Genomic DNA, 18288 nt, shown 5'->3' with positions numbered 1-18288 from the left:
TGACAGGCTAGTGACGTACCGGTACGTCACTTTGCCTGGCCGGGGCTGACCGCCGCAGTATATGTACTTGCGGCGGTCGGCAAGTGGTTAAAAGTCAGCAGCTACAAAAAGTGTATCTGCTGACTTTTAATAAACACACTCACCTGTCCCACGATCTAGCGATGTGGCCGGCAGGAGCCTCAGTTCTCTCCCTCTTCCGCGGCGCCGCTTCCGCGGCGCCGGAATCGCAAGTGAGGGCACCTGGCTGTGACCGCTTACGGCTTAAAAGCCGGGTGCGCACAGCACATGCACGAGTCGCGCTGTGCTTCATTAGTGGCCGGGGAATCTTCTGGGACCTGTGACGTTACTCAGAAGATTGCAGGGAGGGAGGGAGAGAGTAGAACTTCCGCTCGAGCTGCCTAGGCGGCCTGAGCGGAAGTGGGAGCGGGTACCTGTCAAAGCTAGCCCCCCCCCCAAAAAAATCACATGCCAAATGTGGCATGTCAGGGGGTCAGCAGCACTTAAAGTGGAAGTTCAACTTTTGGGTTGAACTCCGCTTTAAGATAAAAAGCCTTCTGTGTAAAGCAGCCCCTGTCAGCCCCCCTAATACTTACCTGAGCCCCATCTCTATCCAGCGATGTCTATTAGTGCCTCTGCCATCCAGATTGACTGAGACACATCAGCGGTGCCATTGACTCCCGCTGACTGTCATTCAGGAGAGAGAGGGGGCGGAGCCGAATGGCAGCTCTGTGTCTAAATGGATTCACGAGGCTGCAGCTCGGCTCAATTGCTCTCATAGAAAGCTGCTTGCTGTGGGGGCACTTAACAGGAGGGAGGGCCAGGAGCGCCAAAGAGGAGGATCCGGGCTGCTCTGTGCAAAACCACTACACAGAGGAGGTAAGTGTAAGGCTTCTTTCACACGGTCCACCTCCGTAGGCGGATCCGTGCTGCTCAGCGGGGGATCGATACACAGATCCCCGCTGAGCAGGCAGATGACAGCTCCCTCTCTGCACACAGTTGTCAGAGCCCCATGCATCTCTTTGGGGGAATCAGATGAGAGCAGATCGCCTGTCCGCTCTCATCCGATCCCATTCGATCCCCTAGACGGATGGAAAATATGGTTTCCATCCGTCCGGATTTCACATACAGGATCGGATGCGGATGGCAGCGGACATGTCTCCGCTGACATCCGCTACCCCATAGGGATGCATGGGGGATCCGATCAGATCCGCCTAAAAAACTGACAGGCGGATCTGATCGGATCGCTCGTGTGAAAGGACACTAATATGTTTGGTATTTAATAGAAAAAAAAAAAAACAAGACTTTACAATCACTTTAGGCCGCCTATACATGGATTGAAATTCCCTGCTAAACCAGGCTGAGATTGGATCCCTGATGGGCAGGCTGATTGTACCCAAGATAAGCCATCGATCAACCTGGATACCGATCTAGTTGGGTACAACCAGCTTGTCAGATTTTTTATATAAGATTACTGCTGGCGGCTATAGCCACTGGCAGTATTTATTGTGTTCTGCTGGCCAGCAGTGTTCATTTTTACATCGACTTTCAATTCAGTTTTACTCATAGTCTTTTAAATAAAATGGCGTTTTAGTCTTAGTTGTACTTTAATCATTTGAATTGTTTTAGTTTTAGTCGTATTTTAGTCAACTAAAATCAAATGGGTTTAGTTAAATTGTAATGCATTATTTAAGCATTTCTCTAGAATTGCCACACTCATTATATACCCCTGGAGTAAAAATCTAATATTATTTTATTATTTATGTTATTAAGATTTGAACATGTACTACAGTCACAGATTAGCCATTGTGATATATAACGTCTTTATAAATGAAACCAAGTTTTATAAACAAAACAAAATACAGTAAACCCCCCTCCATTGCAGGGGTTACGTTCCGGACCCAGCCGCGAAAAGTGAAATTCTGTGAAATAGAAAAACCCTATTAAAATGCATTGTAGGCATGATTTTTTTACTGTCACTGTACGTGTAAAAGCATTTTAAGGTCTTTAAACACACTTTTAAAACAATAGAAACTCATTTAAACACATAAAAGATACTGAGAGACATAGCAAGAGCTATGGAAAACACAACAATATTTCATTTTTAATGATTTATATAGTAAAATAACATTACAAAAAAAAACGCGAATTACCGGGACCGCAAAAACTGAACCGCGATGGAGCGGGGGATTACTGTATAACTCCAAAAAAACTATAAACTTTATTGGCTGTAATGCCATTGCACATATTACCTGAATATATTACCAACATTAAATATTACGGAAAAAAAGAAAAGAAAAGTCTTTCCTAATTTTTTTTCTTTTAGCAGCTTGTATTAGATCCTGGCTGTATTAGATCAAAAGGGGGCTTCTACTAAATACTGAGCAAAGGGTCTGAATACTTAGGACCATGTGATATTTCAGTTTTTCTTTTTTAATAAATCTGCAACAATGTCAACAATTCTGTGTTTTTCTGTCAGTATGGGGTGCTATGTGTACATTCATGAGGAAGAAGAATGAACTTAAATGATTTTAGCAAATGGCTGCAATATAACAAAGAGTGAAAAATTTAAGGGGGTCTGAATACTTTCCGTATCCACTGTAAGTATGCTGTTTAAACCTCCTCTACACTGGGCATTTAGCCCCTGTGCCTAAAGCCTCGTACACACGCAACGATTATCGGCCGACCGATCGGCCGTCTTTTGTCCAGTGTTGTTGTGTTGGTTGAAATGTGCTCTAGACTGCACACAAATTTTCTCGGCCAACAAAAATCAACTTCAGAAGTGATGTCATGTGCTGGTTTACTTTCCGTGTGTTTTTTCTTCTCTGAGCATGCCCAGTCTTGCTCATCAGATTTTTGTCTGCCGAAATCTGTACTGACTGACGGAAAATCGGCCGTTCTGTTGACGGCCAACAAAAATTTTATAGCCTGCACACCAGATTTTGTTCGGCCGAATGCATCATACTAACAAGCCGAAAATCGGCCGATCGGACGTTGGCCGAAAATTCACGGCCAGCTATCGATGCGTGTGTGCGAGGCATAAGGCTCTGGCCTTTTCTTGCGGGTGGAAGGCACAGGTGCATGGTACAGCCCTGCCAGCAGCCTATAAAAATGTACAAGGCTGAAAAAAGCTGCAACTGGATGCTGTGCCGAGTGCCTAAGAATAAATGCCCAGAACACAAAGAATCATTGGTCCCTGATCACTAACAACCCAAGACGTATGCAGCCAGTGCAAGTCCAGACTGCTCGTTTGTTTTTTTTTTAGATCTGTTGCGTTTTACATTCTGAACAATCCTAGAATTTGAAGTTTCTCCCTGAAAAATCATTTTGAAAAATGAAATGTATTTGCCAAAATTATATCAAGCATATGTAGAAATAAACCTGGTTCCCTGTCATATACCCCATCTGCTTGTTAGATATTGGCAAGGTAATAGCTTTTTTGCTTGCTTACATTATGGTTAAAGACAAACTCCAGCAAGCATACTTGTATCTCATATGGCCACATGATGGAATTACATTCTAAAAAATAAACAAGTGTCTTTGTCGCTACCTACAGGGTACACATGCACAGCACAGCACAACATACTTCTTGTGTGTGGCTACCCTTCCATAGCGTGTCATGGCTGTGTTTGCACGGACCAGTATAACATGTTTGGGATTCGTGACGCATCGGGAGCTCTGATCTTATATGAATCATGCTGGCAGTCAGAATAAGACCCCTTTCACACTTGTGCCACTTGTCCTGCCACTTGGGACTTCAAAGTTGCATGACAAGTCGTACTCAATGATTTCCAATGAGTACCGTTCATATCTGTATGACTTCAAGTCACAACGACTTCAAAGTAGTCTCTGCAATACTTTGGGCCGATTTTAATGCTTTTTGAGGTCCATAGACATAGGCATTGCTTCAAGTCCAGTTAAAATCGCGGCAAAAAAATTGCAGTAAAATCACACTACTTTTAGGTCCCATAAGTGTGAAAGGGGCCTTATGTGACCTAAAAGTCGCAAAATGTTACCGCAATGTTACTGCAGTTTTGACTGGACTTGAAGCAATGGCTATGTCTGTGGACCTCAAAACACATTAAAATCTGCCCAAAGTAGTGCAGGGACTACTTTGAAGTCGTTATGACCTAAAGTCGCACATATATGAACGATACTCATTTGAAATCACGGAGTACAACTTGTCACGTTACTTTTAGTCCCTAGTCGCAGGACAAGTCGCACAAGTGTAAAAGGGGCCTAAGGTAGTGGAATAGGTGAACATGACATTCACATTATCAATGATTGTGAATTCACCTAGATTTAAAAGAGAAGTGCAGGATTTAAAGTGATAATGAACCCAAAACCAAAATGTATTATATTGCAGCTTACCAATCATAGATGCGGTGGCTGCTTTAGTTTGCTTTTTTAGGCATTTCCCTGTCTTGTTTCTAATGGTGATCTGGCCAGTAATACACCTCCTGTATTAGAGGGCCCCCACTCTGGATGAAGGAGCATAGGGGGCATCTTTGGACAGCAGCATTGTCAGTCTGGGGGGAGGGGAATGTTTGATGGATTAGCAGATTTAAATACACTAACATATTGAAGACAAACTTCAGCTAATACCTTATAATCAGTTAGAGCAAACAGTTTTTCCATTTTAGGATAAATGTTTTACATAAAGAAATAAAAACTAATATTTTTAAGCACCCCTGTCAATATTAAAAAGGTCTGTCTCATCCCTGAAACTGCAATAGAGCTTTTTCTGTTGAAAAACAACAGACATACTGGCTGGATCACTGGATAAAAATTGAAGAAAACCTAAAAGAGAAAACTAACACAAACATCACATCTAAGAATTGGCACCCTGCAATATAATAAATGTTTGCTTGCCGACTGCCGCACGACTATTTACGTCGGCAGTCAGCCCCTCATAGGCAAAGCGACAAAGGGCTGCGTCGCTAGCCTGTAAGGGTTTTGGGAGCAAGCGCGTGCCGCGCGCCGCCAGATGCGCGCTCCCGCGCAGTCACGCACCCCCCCCCCGCGCATTTGTGCAATGCCCGCCGGGCACTCGCGATCGTCCGTTAGAGCGGGAGAAAGGCAGGCGGCTAGTGTAAACAAAGCCGCCTGTCAGTCTCCCCTGTGTATGAATGGTGATCAAACGGTTCTACTATGTAGGACCGTTGATCACTGTTCTTACACATAAAGCCACAGCCAATCACAGTTAGAATCACGCCCCTAGGACACACTTAACCCCTCCCTCTCCAATACAGTTAACTCCTTCACTGCCAGTGTCATTTTTACAGTAACAGTGCATATGTATAGCACTGATTACTGCAGTAATGTCACTGGTAACCCCAAAAATGTCAGTCAAGGGTCCGATCTGTCCGCCCCAATGTCGCAGTCCCACAAAAAAAAATCGCAGATCGCCGCCATTACGCGTTTAGAAAAAAAAATGACAAAAATCTTCCCCTTTGTTAGTAAACGCAATAATTTTTGCGCAAACCAATCAAAATACGCTTTTTGCGATTTTTTTTTTACCAAACATATGGTAAAAAAAAAAAAATTGGCCTATAATGTTAAAAAAATTTTGATTTTTACATTTTTTATGGGGAATTTCATATAAAAAAAATGTGAAAAATATTGTTATTTTTGCAAAATTGACGCTCTTTTGTTGTTTATAGCGCATGATCAAAAAATCGCACAGGTGATCAAATACCACCAAAAGAAAGCTCTGTTTGTGGGAAAAAAAGGACGCCAAATTCGTTTAGGTACAGCTTCGCATGACCGCGCAATTGTCCGTTAAAGTCACGCAGTGCCGAATCGCAAAATAGGCCCTGGTCAGGAAAGGGGTAAAATCTTCCGGGGCTTAAGTGGTTAATAATGCTTTATAAAAAAACTGCAAAAAAAAAAAATGCTACTTAAAAAACAATCATAATTACCAATGTGCAGCGAGCCAGCTTCCCCGGTCCAGGCATCTGGGTGGATCCTAACCATACGGTCGGGATTTTTTTAGAGTCTGGACCAGGTCTGTGATGTCAGCCTACAGTGGGCTTTAGCCCGCTGTCGGCTGAAAACAGGTCACAGGAGTGCAGAACTAACTGCACTCATGTGACCCACAGATGAAGTATAGTCAAAAAAGCTTTGGCCCTACTTCTCCTTTAACCACTTAAGCCCCAGGCCTATTTTTGACACTTTTTGTTTACAAGATAAAATCAGTATTTTTTGCTAGAAAACTACTTAGAACCCCCAAACATTATATATATTTTTTAGCAAAGACTCTGGAGAATAAAATGGCGGTCATTGCAATATTTTTTGACACGCGGTATTTGCGCAGCGGTCTTTCAAACACCATTTTTTGGGGAAAATTACGAAAAATCACATTTCACTGCATTTAAAAAACACTAAACAGTAAAGTTAGCCCATTTATTATTAATTATTTTTAATTATTATTTAAAATATTATTAAGTGACAGGCATTTTTGAATACAAACATTTTTTGAATTTGCCGCCTTTAGCATCCGAGTAACCTGGACGTGACGTCATGGATGCCGCATTTAGGTTACGTCATCGGAGACCCGTTCGAAGTCGCTTCCGGCTTACATCGGGACTCCATCCAGCAAGCGGATGCGCCGGCTGGTTGCTTGGGTCTCCCGGTGGGACGGGAGACCCAGGCAGAGCTGCGGAAGGCGGCGAGAGGGGGGGGGGGACGTTCCCTCCCACTCGCCGGGGTAACGATGGAGCGGCTCCCGAGCCGCATCGGTCGTTACACCCGGAAAGCTGACCGCCGGCTCTAAACAACGGTACCGAGATGATGCCTCTAGCTATAGGCATCATCCCGGTATAACCACGCAAAGACAGCCGACGTACCCCTACGTCACTTTGCATTAAGTGGTTAAATTAGAACACTGTGTTCCACTTCACAATTATGTGCCACTTGTTGTTTGTTATACATAAAATCCCAATAAAATATATTTACGTTTTTGGTTGCAACATGACAAAATGTGGAAAAAGTCAAGGGGTATGAATACTTTTTAAGGCACTGTATGTATACTTAGCCTTTAACCACTTCCTTACCGAGTCATGTAAAATGACGTCGGCAAGGTGGTTGTCTAGATCCGGGCCGCCGTCATATGACGTCGGCCCGTTCTAGCTGCTACTGCGCGCCCCCGGCGGCGCGCAGCGGCGCGATCAGGGATGAGGCTCGTCCCTCGGACATAGCCCATCACTGATCAAGGTAAACAGCCAATAGAAATTGGCTGTTTACCACGTGATCGGCTGTGTCAATCACAGCCGATCACATGAGCGGCTCCAGCACGAGCCGCTCGTTCTCTCTGCAATGCGCGCCCCCGGGGGCGCGCAGAGCAGCGATCGGGGACGAGGCTCGTCCCTCGGACAGAGTCGATCCCCGATCTAGGTAAAGAGCCAATGAAATTGGCTCTTTACCACGTGACCGGCTGTGTCCAATCACAGCCAGTCACAAATGTCAACAGAGAACACGGTAACTAGCTGTCACCGTTTTCTCCTCCTCACACACTGATCCTGTGTGAGGAGGAGATTGTGGTAACAGCTAGTTACCAACTACAGTGCACCCCAACCACACTGATTGCCCCCCCCCCCCAATAAAGAGCACCTGTCACTAGCCCATCAAAGTACCCGAGTACCTGTCATCAGGTACTCAGATGACAGGTACTCGGGTACTCTGATGGGCTGGTGACAGGTATTCGGGTACTCTGATGACAGGTACTCGGGTACTCTGATGACGGATACTCTGATGACAGGTACTCGGGTACTCTGATGACGGGTACTCGGGTACTCTGATGACGGGTACTCGGGTACTCTGATGACGGGTACTCGGGTACTCTGATGACGGGTACTCGGGTACTCTGATGACAGGTACTCGGGTACTCTGATGACGGGTACTCGGGTACTCTGATGACGGGTACTCGGGTACTCTGATGACAGGTACTCGGGTACTCTGATGACAGGTACTCGAGTACTCTGATGACGGGTACTCGGGTACTCTGATGACGGGTACTCGGGTACTCTGACAGGTACTCGGGTACTCTGATGACGGGTACTCGGGTACTCTGACAGGTACTCGGGTACTCTGATGACAGGTACTCGGGTACTCTGATGACGGGTACTCGGGTACTCTGATGACGGGTACTCGGGTACTCTGATGACAGGTACTCGGGTACTTTGAGTACCTGTCAACGGAGTACCCGTCATCAGAGTACCTGAGTACCTGTCACCTACCCATCAGAGTACCCGAGTACCTTCCACCTGCTCATCAGAGTACCTGACGCCTGAAGTACCCAAGTACTTGCCGCCTGCTCATCAGTACCCATCACTACTCATCAGTACTCATCAGTAACTATCACGTATCAGTACTGATCATCAGTACCCATCAGTACAGTATCACCTATCACCTATCAGTCAGTGAGTACTACTCATCAGTACCTATCACCTGCCTGTCACCTGCCCATCAGAGTACCCGAATACCTGTCACCTGCTCATCAGTACCAGAGTACCTGTCACCTGCCCAACAAAGTACCCGAGTACCTGTCACCCTTCATACAGCCACCATGTCCAAGTCCAAAAAGGTTTATATACGTCGTCCGTTTAAACCTAAATACCGGTGTTATGGTAGCAGATAGCTGCCATAACCCTGGTATTTTTTTAAACGGTGGACGGTTGGCTTTCCGATAAGGGTGGTCCCAGCGGCGGATTCGCCGTGGGATCACCCTTCCGGGATGGCGGAAGAGGCGCCCCCCCCCTCCCGACGCGTTCCGGTCCTTTTCCCCGCTTACCGGACCCGCCGGCAGCGGGGAAAACGATCCGGTCCCGAATCCTCACAGACAGGATGTCGAGTGAGGGCAAGCTTGCCCTCACTTGACTCTATGGTCTTGGAGGACCGGAGCTACGGAAAATGTTGTTGCCTAGCAACCAGTTTAAAGGTCCTTTTTTTTTTTTTTTTCATTTTATATTATAACTATTATTTTTTTTTTTTTTTTTTCTATCTTTTAGTGTACTTGTGAGATCTGAGGACTTTTTGACCCCAGATCTCACAAAAAAGAGGTCCTGTCGTGCCTATTTCTATTACGAGGAATATTTACATTTCTTTTAATAGAAATAAAAATGATCAATTTTTTTTTTTTTTTTTAAACGGTGTAAAAATAAAAAATAATAAATAAAATAAATAGTAAAAAAAAAAAAAAAAAAAAATTAAAGCGCCCTGTCCCCGTTAGCTCGCGCGCAGAAGCGAATGCATACAGAAACCCCGCCCACATATGTAAACGGTGTTCAAACCACACATGTGAGGTATCGCCGCGATCGTTAGAGCAAGGGGAATAATTTGAGCCCTAGACCTCCTCTGTAACTCAAAGATGGCAACCTGTAGAAATTTTTAAATTGTCGCCTATGGGGATTTTTAAGTACCAAAGTTTGTCACCATTCCGTGAGCGTGCGCAATTTTGAAACATGACATGTTGGGTATCTATTTACTCGGCGTAACATTATCTTTCACATTATGGAAAAAAATTGGGCTAACTTTACTGGTTTCTTATTTTTTAATTAAAAAAAGTGAATTTTTTCCAAAAAAACTGCGTTTGGAAGACCGCTACGCAAATACGGTGTGATAAAAAATAGTGCAATAATCTCCATTTTATTCTCTAGGGTCTCTGCTAAAAAAAATATATAATGTTTGGGGGTTCTAAGCAGTTTTCTAGCAAAACAACTGATTTTAGCTTGTAAACACCAAATGTCAAAAATAGGCCTAGGCAAGTGGCTAGGATGCATGATGATGCTCCTTGGATGTTCGGCCCCTCTATATGGCTAGGCTGTGAAAAAGTCTCACACATGTGGTATTGCCATACTCAGGAGGAGTGGCAGAATGTATTTTGGGGTGTCATTTTTGCTGTGTACATGCTATGTGTTAGGAATATCCTATAAATTGACAACTTTGTGTAAAAAAAAAAAAAGTTTTCATTTTTTTCCCACATTTTCCAAAAACCTGTGGAAAAAAATGATATGTTCAAACGACCCATAATGCCTCATAGAATATACATTGGAGTGTTTGCTTTCCAAAATGGGGTCATTTTGTGGACTTTTCCATTGTATTGGTGCTCTAGGGCCTTGAAAAGTGTGATAGGTAGTAAGAAAGTTTTATGTGTATTTATGCTCCTAGAACGCCTGAATGTGCTTCTTGGACGTGGAGTCTCTTTTTGTGGCCAGGCTGTGTAAAAGTCTCACACATGTGGTATCGCCATACTCGGAAGGAGTAGCAGAATGTATTTTTGGGTGTAATTTTTGCTGTGTACATGCTATGTGTTAGAAATAGCTTATAAATTGACAACTTTGTGGGAAAAAAAAGAAAAAAAAAATTTTTTCTTCATTTTCCCAAGAATTGTGGGAAAAAATTACAACTTCAAAACACTCACCATGCCTCTTACTAAATACCTTGGACTGTCTACTTTACAAAAAGGGGTCATTTGGTCGGTATTTGTACTGTCCTGACATTTCAGGGCCTCAAGAAAGGAGATAGGCAGTCAGTACATCTGGTGTGATCAATTTTCAGTAATTGGTACCATAGCTTCTAGACTCAATAACTTTCACACAGACTAAATAATATACACTAATTTGGGTTAATTTTACCAGAGACATGTAGCAGTATACATTTTGGCCCAAATGTATGAAGAAAAATTTATTTTTTGCAAAATTTCATAATTGAAACTAAAAAAAAGTGTTTTTTTTTCAAAATTTTTGCTCTTTTTTTGCATATATCACGAAAAAAAAAAACCCCAGTTGTGATCAAATACCACCAAAAGAAAGCTCTATTTGTGTGAAAAAAATGATAAAAATTTTGTTTGGTTATAGTGTAGCATGACTGAGCAATTGTCATTCAAAGTGTGAGAGTGCTGAAAGCTGAAAATTGGTCTGGGCAGGAAGGGTGTCTAACTGCTCTGTATGGAAGCGGTTAATATCACTTTAAATAGGCAATCCAGCATATAGAGAACACGTACTATGACAGAAGTTTAGTTAAAAATCCACAATTTGCAGTAAGAAGGTTTTTTCTGTTGCAGAAAAGACTCTCTTCTGTTTATGTCTTTTCTGCAATAAGGCTACATTCACACCTGAGCGTAGCGTTTTTCGCGCGTTTTTTACCGCGATTTTACCGCGATTTTTGCGGCGTTTTTTACCGCGATTTTTACCGCGATTTTTGTGCAGGCGTTTTTAGATTGAATAGAGATCAATGGAAAACGCCTGTAATCTGCCCAAAAAGAAGCTCATGTACTTTTTTGAGCCTTGGGCGTTTTGTATACAGCGTCAAAACGCTCAGATGTGAACAGGGGCCATTGAAATGAATAGGATTTGTCTTGTTGGGCGTTTTGAGAGCTGATCCTAGAGCAGAAAAACGCCCCAAAAACGCCCCAAAACGCCTAGATATGAACGGAGCCTAAAGGATTCTTACTCTCCTTTTCATAAACTGTTTATACTGTACACTGATCTGTACATGCTCAACTTAGTGTACGATCTTAGCATCTGCTGGGTTCCAGGATGAATTACCTCTGATGCACCTGGGTGGGAATTATGACCAGCCTAGACAATCAATATGGCTGGCCTGGGAATCCCTTACAGCCTCTGGCTTCTTCTAAGTCTAAAGGGCCATACACACTATAAGATTTTCTGAAGACTTTTTCCTTCAGATTTACCTTTTCTATGTAGTGCAAGGGCCTGCCAGATTGCATACAAATTGAAAGTGTTTAGGTTTGACCTCATATTATATGGTTTTGGTAAATCTAAAGGAAAAAGTCCATTAGCAGTCTAAAAGGTGGGATCTTCCTCCAATAATTACTGACTCTTCTCCTGATGTAAAGGCTGGTTCACACCAGCACACAGTGCGGGAAACCCTTATTCCGTGCATGTCTCCTGCACCACGTTCAAAACGCACTGCATTTACGATCTGCAGCAGGTGTCAGTATTAAGTTATTGACACCCCAAACACAGGTCGCAAACACAGTGCGTTTGCTCACACCAGATCGCATGGTACAGTAGTACCATGCAATGTGGCTGCAGTGAGTTTACAAAAGAAGTGCATTTACTACTTTTGGTGTGGTGTGGTCCAGCTTATTCAGAAGGAATACACAGCAAGTTCCTGTGTGATTCCCAGTGTGAACAGGCCCTAAGAGTTTTAGGTGTCCACTTGTATGTGTTGCAGCTCCTCCTGTAGTAATTAGAAGTTTTGAATGGACAAACCCTTTATAAAATGAAATTAAACAGTATTTTCAGCCTAAAACATAGTGGCCATCATGTGTCCTGGTTTGTAATGCACACATTTATAAAAATATATCTGTTTTAACTACCATTTATTTTGAACCTTACTGTCTTGTTTACGAATTGTTTTTGCCCATGTATAGGGTCTGAGAAGGCTGAATTGAGAATGATGATGTCATCAGAGCAACTCTTGTGCACTCTTCCAGCCCAGACCTTTACAAGAAGGGAACATGGAAACACAAGAAAACTGACATTCAGTGCTTTTTTAGTGGGGGTGGAGCTTTATAGGCTGCTGAAACAGGACTCTGCTACTATCATTCCTCATGTAAGTTGCACTTTTTACAGTTGATTTCTATACCTAGAGTTCAGCCTATGTTTATTAATTATTTTCGGGATTCCCAAGGCTAAGGCTGGGTACACATGTAAAGTTTTTTTTACGTTCAACCCAGTGGGCTGTACGAAAAAAAAAACTGAGAGATCACCATACTAACTAAGTGATTTTAGGCTGCATTCACATGTCAGCGTATTGATCGCGGGCAGAATCGCCGCAATTCCGCCCGCAATCCGGAAATCATTGCAAATCGCGGGACGCATGTGCGTTGCCCGTGATTTGCAATAGCACCCGAAACGCTGTGCGATGTTGCGGCGATTTCCGCCTGCCGAATCGCGGTAACATCGCGCAAAAAAAAACGCGGGATGCATTACGCTCCAAAGAAGCTCTTTTTGGGCGTAATGCATCCCGCGATTTTTTTTTGCGCGATGTTACCGCGATTCGGCAGGTGGAAATCGTGGCAACATCGCACAGCGTTTGGGGTGCTATTGCATATCACGGGCAACGCACATGCATCCCGCGATTTGCAATGATTTCCGGATCGCGGGCGGAATCGCGGCGATTCTGCCCGCGATCAATACGCTGACATGTGAATGCAGCCTTAGTGTACTGATCATCCCCGCTAAGCTATTGTGTTCTGAGGGTGACTGCCCCCCCCCCCCCAGACAGAATACACCAATGAGCGCAATCAGCCACTGGCTGCGGGGCGGCAAGAGGTTGAATGTGGATTTCTTTGAATGGAAATTCTGAAAACCCCTGCAAGGAAAACTCATGTTTTGTTTTATGAACTTACTTTTAGGCTGCATTCACATGTCAGCGTATGGATCGCGGGCAGAATCGCCACGATTCCGCCCGCGATCTGGAGATCATTGCAAATCGCGGGACGCCTGTGCGTCGCCCATGATTTGCAATAGCACCCCAAACGCTGAGCGATGTTGCCGCGATTTCCGCCTGCCGAATCGCGGTAACATCGCGCAAAAAAAATCGGGGGACGCAATACGCTCCAAAGAAGCTCTTGTACTTTTTTGGGCGTAATGCGTCCCGCAATTTTTTTTTTGCGCGATGTTACCGCGATTCGGCAGGCAGAAATCGCGGCAAAATCGCTCAGCGTTTGGGGTGCTATTGCAAATCACGGGCAACGCACAGGCGTCCCGCGATTTGCAATGATCCCTGGATCGTGGGCGGAATCGCGGCGATTCTGCCCGCGATCCATACGCTGACATGTGAATGCAGCCTTAATAAAAATGGACAAGAGAAGCCCTTAAAAAAAAGAATTCAACGAGTGACCGAGTAGCAATGTCTTTAATGCGTAACCACTTGAAACTAGTTATCACATTACCTAATAACACGTCATCTGCAGACCTTGCCACCATACAATGCTCCATGCAGAAGAAATGCTTACCAAAAGTATTCTGGGAAACTTCCCGGAGAGTTCCTCTTCACTATAGGAGAGTAAAGATGGAGGAACCAGTGAGGCATATGAGTGACCATTTCTACGGAATAGAGTGGTGTTAGGCAACTGGGCAGCAGGAAAGGTAAGTATTCAGTCTTTTCTTTACAGTTAATTTTATTTCACTTTAGATTGGAGACAGGGTCACTTTAAACATTTCAGTACAGAGCTGTTCTGTATCATTATGTCGTCGGGTACCCGTATCACATTTTAAAAGGAACTTAATAAACCAATTAATTTAGCATTTGGCTAACCCACAGGGTCTTTAGAGCATGTTTTTAGTTAAGTTAAATACTGAAGAATTCTGATTTTCCAGCTAATATAACATCCAGAACAAATTTATCTCTTTCATGTGGCGAAATCAAAGTGACGTGTTTCTAATTTTGGTCCCTCCTGCTTAATGTTAGTATGCATACTGGGTTCAGATTTGTTGATCAACAGAGTAAAACAAATTGTCAATTAATTTGGTATATGCATTTGATCTGAACTTTTATTAAGAAAGTAACGTTTAAAATACATGGTTGTATTTGATTTAACATTTTAACTGTTTGACGATTCACGAGAAGGTAGTCCTATAAACGTATGTGCACATAAAATATATGTCAGCGTTGCCATAGCACTCACATTCCCAGCCTGAGCCAGCCTCTTGGGATCATGGGTTGTCTTGTCATTTTGTCTGCAATGTGGTGAGTGGTCAATAACACTGTTATTCCAGAAATGACCTATAAGATGTTCTATAATTTTATGACTGTCATTAAAACATATGTCTGTTATTATGTACATATTGAGAAGGCTTTTAGAGCAGGTCATTGACCCAAAACATTTGTACCACACATCATTCGTCCTGTAATCAAGCAGCTGGAGGCCTCATACTGTGTAATTATATTGCTAAAAATTCTTCACAGAGAAGTTAAAATGTACTTGCTCATCCATTTAAAAACTACAGAGTTGGCCTGACGAATCCTTTAGCTCACTGACTGCAAGACCTTTTTTTCAAAGCTATTATGGCAGTCTGTAAAGAATTTCCATCGACTTAATTTTACTAGACTTCCCAATACCATTAATGCTTAGATCTTTGAATATAAACTATTAACACATTTTTGTCTAAAAAGGAAGAGGGCTGCTAATATGCAAATTTGCTCTTACACCAGAGACCAAGAAGAATTGTTTGCTTGTGCTTGTACTGGTTTAGTAAAATTTTGCTTCAGAGATCATTTTTATGTTAAGTCATTGAAAGTATAACATAATTGCAACGTTTGCAGCTAAATATTGCCTTTCAAAGAGATCAAAGCACTCCTTCTGGCAATGAAAATGAATAATCTAGGTTTATTTGTGGCCCTGGAGGGCATAGATTGGCCTGATGCACTCTGTATACTTTGCGTGAGCTTGGGGGCCTGGGGGTCTCGGGCCTTAAACAATATTATAGAGTGGCGCAGGTGGCCCAGTTGGCTCAGATATATTCCTCCCCGTGCAAGACCGGAGTGGGTGGCCCTGGAGGAGCTGGCTTGCAGGCCTCTTCCCATTGACCTTTTGATGTGGATCCTGTTCCTTTCTTTCTCCTATTAATAAGGGCCTATATAGAATAGGTAATTTACTTAACCACAAAGGAATTTGTCCTGTCTCCTACTTTGTACACCAGTTGAATGTGCCTTGATTAGAGCATTTCCATTTGCAGCAGATCCTGCATTTTTTGCTGTCATTGCAGAGATCTACAGCTGATATTACTACGCCCACTGCTTTTGAATCCAGATGTTTCCGGGGGGAGGCCCAGAGGGAGGGCATTTTGATGCTGTACAAATTGTTTGTTTTCCCTGCAAAATTGCCTAAATGCTGGCATGGGAGTAGGACTTAGGGGAGGAGATTAATTTGAGAGACTGGTGGAAGTGGTCTCCTTGTACATATAAGGGTATTATGAATACAGCCCTGGCAGAGGGAGGATGTAAGCTGCCTTCTAGATGGTTCTTGGACAGCCTCTCAAAAATGTACCAGGGGGCTTACTTTCTGTGTTTTCGGGGATGTGGTCAACCTGGTACGATGTTCCACATATGGTGGACTTGTGCCAAGGTTGGCCAGTTTTGGATTAGAGTTCGCTCCCTGATCTATTCTGTGACAATGGTCAATATAGTTAAAAACCCTAAGGTAGCTCTTCTTAACGAGCCTGTCATCGATGCTCTCAAGCATGCTCAGACTTTAATCCACTTTCTGTTTCTCGCGGCAATATAGCGACCGCTTGGACGAAACCAGTGGTAGATCTAACTATTATGAAAAAAAAACTGATATGGATCATGCTCAATGAAAGGCTAGTAAGTATCTTGAAGGATAGAACTGCTAAGTTTGACCGTGTTTGGTATCCTTGGGTTAAGTTAATTTTTTTCTTCTTTTCTGTTCAGTTTCTTTGTCTTTTCTTCCTTTTAGTTCTCCCCCCCCCCCCTCCTTCTCTTTCCTTTCTTGAATTTGCACTTCCTTTTTCATTTAGTTGTGCGGCTTGCACTTGTTGTTGCACATTATGTACACTCATGGTCCGTGTCAGTGGGTGGTGGCAAAGTATGGGTTCTAATATTTCTCCTAGCGGGGGTTTTCTGAGTGGGATTGCTGTTTGATTTATAAGACGTACAAAAATGTTGCGTTGTTCCTTAAAATCTTGGGATAGAAAATAAATGCAATGTGAACAAAATGTTCCTTTAAATGCTGCAGTGCTTGGCGGCGCACGTATCACTTAGTGCTAAATACCAGTGTAAACCACAATGAAGTGCAAATATAACTAAATATCAAAAAAGGGTGTGAAAAATAGAAATGCACAAAAACTTGCAAAAAACATACAATCCACTGAAAAATGGCAATATAAACCACAACAAAGTGCATATTCTATTGAGTGCAAATGAATAGATGTGAAAAATAAATATACATGAAAACATGCACAAAAAAACATATAGTCTACTGAAACGTGCCAGTTGAAGAGTGCTCTGTACTCCGCGATTAAAAAACTCCACAGGTGCTCTACTGTGAGGTGCTCTTAATTGGGAGTGGATGGTTTCTTACCACAGTGTATTGATCCCGATTACAGAGATCAAAGGAAGACTGCAACGAGTCTCCTGGGCACTGATGTCAATAGACCCCAATAGCCACAGCATACATCAAATGGAATAAGCTCATCATGTGGCGAAACATGAAATAGGGAGAAGCCTCATAGTATGAATCCATAAAAATTATGTGGGATTGTCCTTTGCCGTCTCCCCTCATCTGTTTGGCGTCTGCATGACGCTGGCGGGGATCCATCTGCAGCCACTGGGCTATAAAGCCGAGCACAGACAGGACCTCAATTCACATGTCTGTCCGACACTTGTTGTAGATACTGGGATCACGTCTATGAACTTGGAATACCATAGGCAAGATTTTTTGAGGGGCTATCTCTATTTTCACTGGATTCACTTTTCACTCACTCCTGAGCAGTTGTACTTTATTTGATTTGGCACATGACTATTGACTATTTCTTTCCTTCCTCCTCTGTTCAGTTTATTCACACAGTCCCATTCCTTTACTCCTCTTGGTCTCATTGGGGCTTTGGTGCTTTTTCCACAATTTTATTTTGGAATATTTTCTCGTGGATTTACTAGACATACCACTCTGACATTATTATTTACTCTCATTGAATATATGCTATACCATGATATACACTATATATATATATATATATATATATATATATATATATCATTTTTTTTTTTAAATCAGCATGGTCTATATTTGTCTTTATCACCCAATACACTCCATTTAATTGCACCTTGATGTCCTGGTCTGCTCTTTGACTGCCCCCTTGGCTAACCCCTTGGCCTGGATGGCTCTTCCCGCCACAGCCCTGGGATAGACGTTTGTCCTGGTGCCCCATTCCCCTCCCGGATGCTGGGTCCATTCTTTAAGCTGATATGTAAGTAGTAAGGCCATTTAAACCCTTCCTCCCCCCCCCCCTTCTTGCTGTGGGGAGTAATGTAACATACCCCCTGTACCTTTGGGATTGTCTTTCTCTAATACATACCTAAATTTGTAGATATCCTTCTGCACCAAACTCCCGATGAGTGGACATTTTTTGAAACCACGAAATGCGTAGAGTCCCAGAGATGCTAAGATATTTTATTTGCCACATCATAGGTCGATCATGTACCTTTATATGTCTTAACATCATTATAATATGAATTTGGTTTATAACTATATGAAATGTTTCCTATATCAGCTCTTTTATAACATATGTCTGTATTATA

The 18288-nt window shown here is 43.0% G+C and overlaps 1 protein-coding gene across 1 annotated transcript in view; it reads left to right on the top strand.

Annotated features, from left to right (window-relative positions):
* Positions 1 to 12397: 12397 nt before the first annotated feature.
* LOC309565115 (uncharacterized protein) overlaps positions 12398 to 18288 on the top strand; it is a 554763-nt gene continuing 548872 nt past the window's right edge. The window contains exon 1 of the mRNA XM_082269892.1: positions 12398 to 12576. Coding sequence (XP_082126018.1) covers positions 12418 to 12576 — 159 coding nt within the window. The 5' untranslated portion in view covers positions 12398 to 12417. The remainder of the gene's footprint in view (positions 12577 to 18288) is intronic.

This window comes from Pelophylax lessonae (assembly GCF_965119305.1).
Source record: "Pelophylax lessonae genome assembly, chromosome: 10".
Classification (NCBI taxonomy): domain Eukaryota; kingdom Metazoa; phylum Chordata; class Amphibia; order Anura; family Ranidae; genus Pelophylax; species Pelophylax lessonae.
This window is presented reverse-complemented; position numbering and strand designations above follow the sequence as displayed.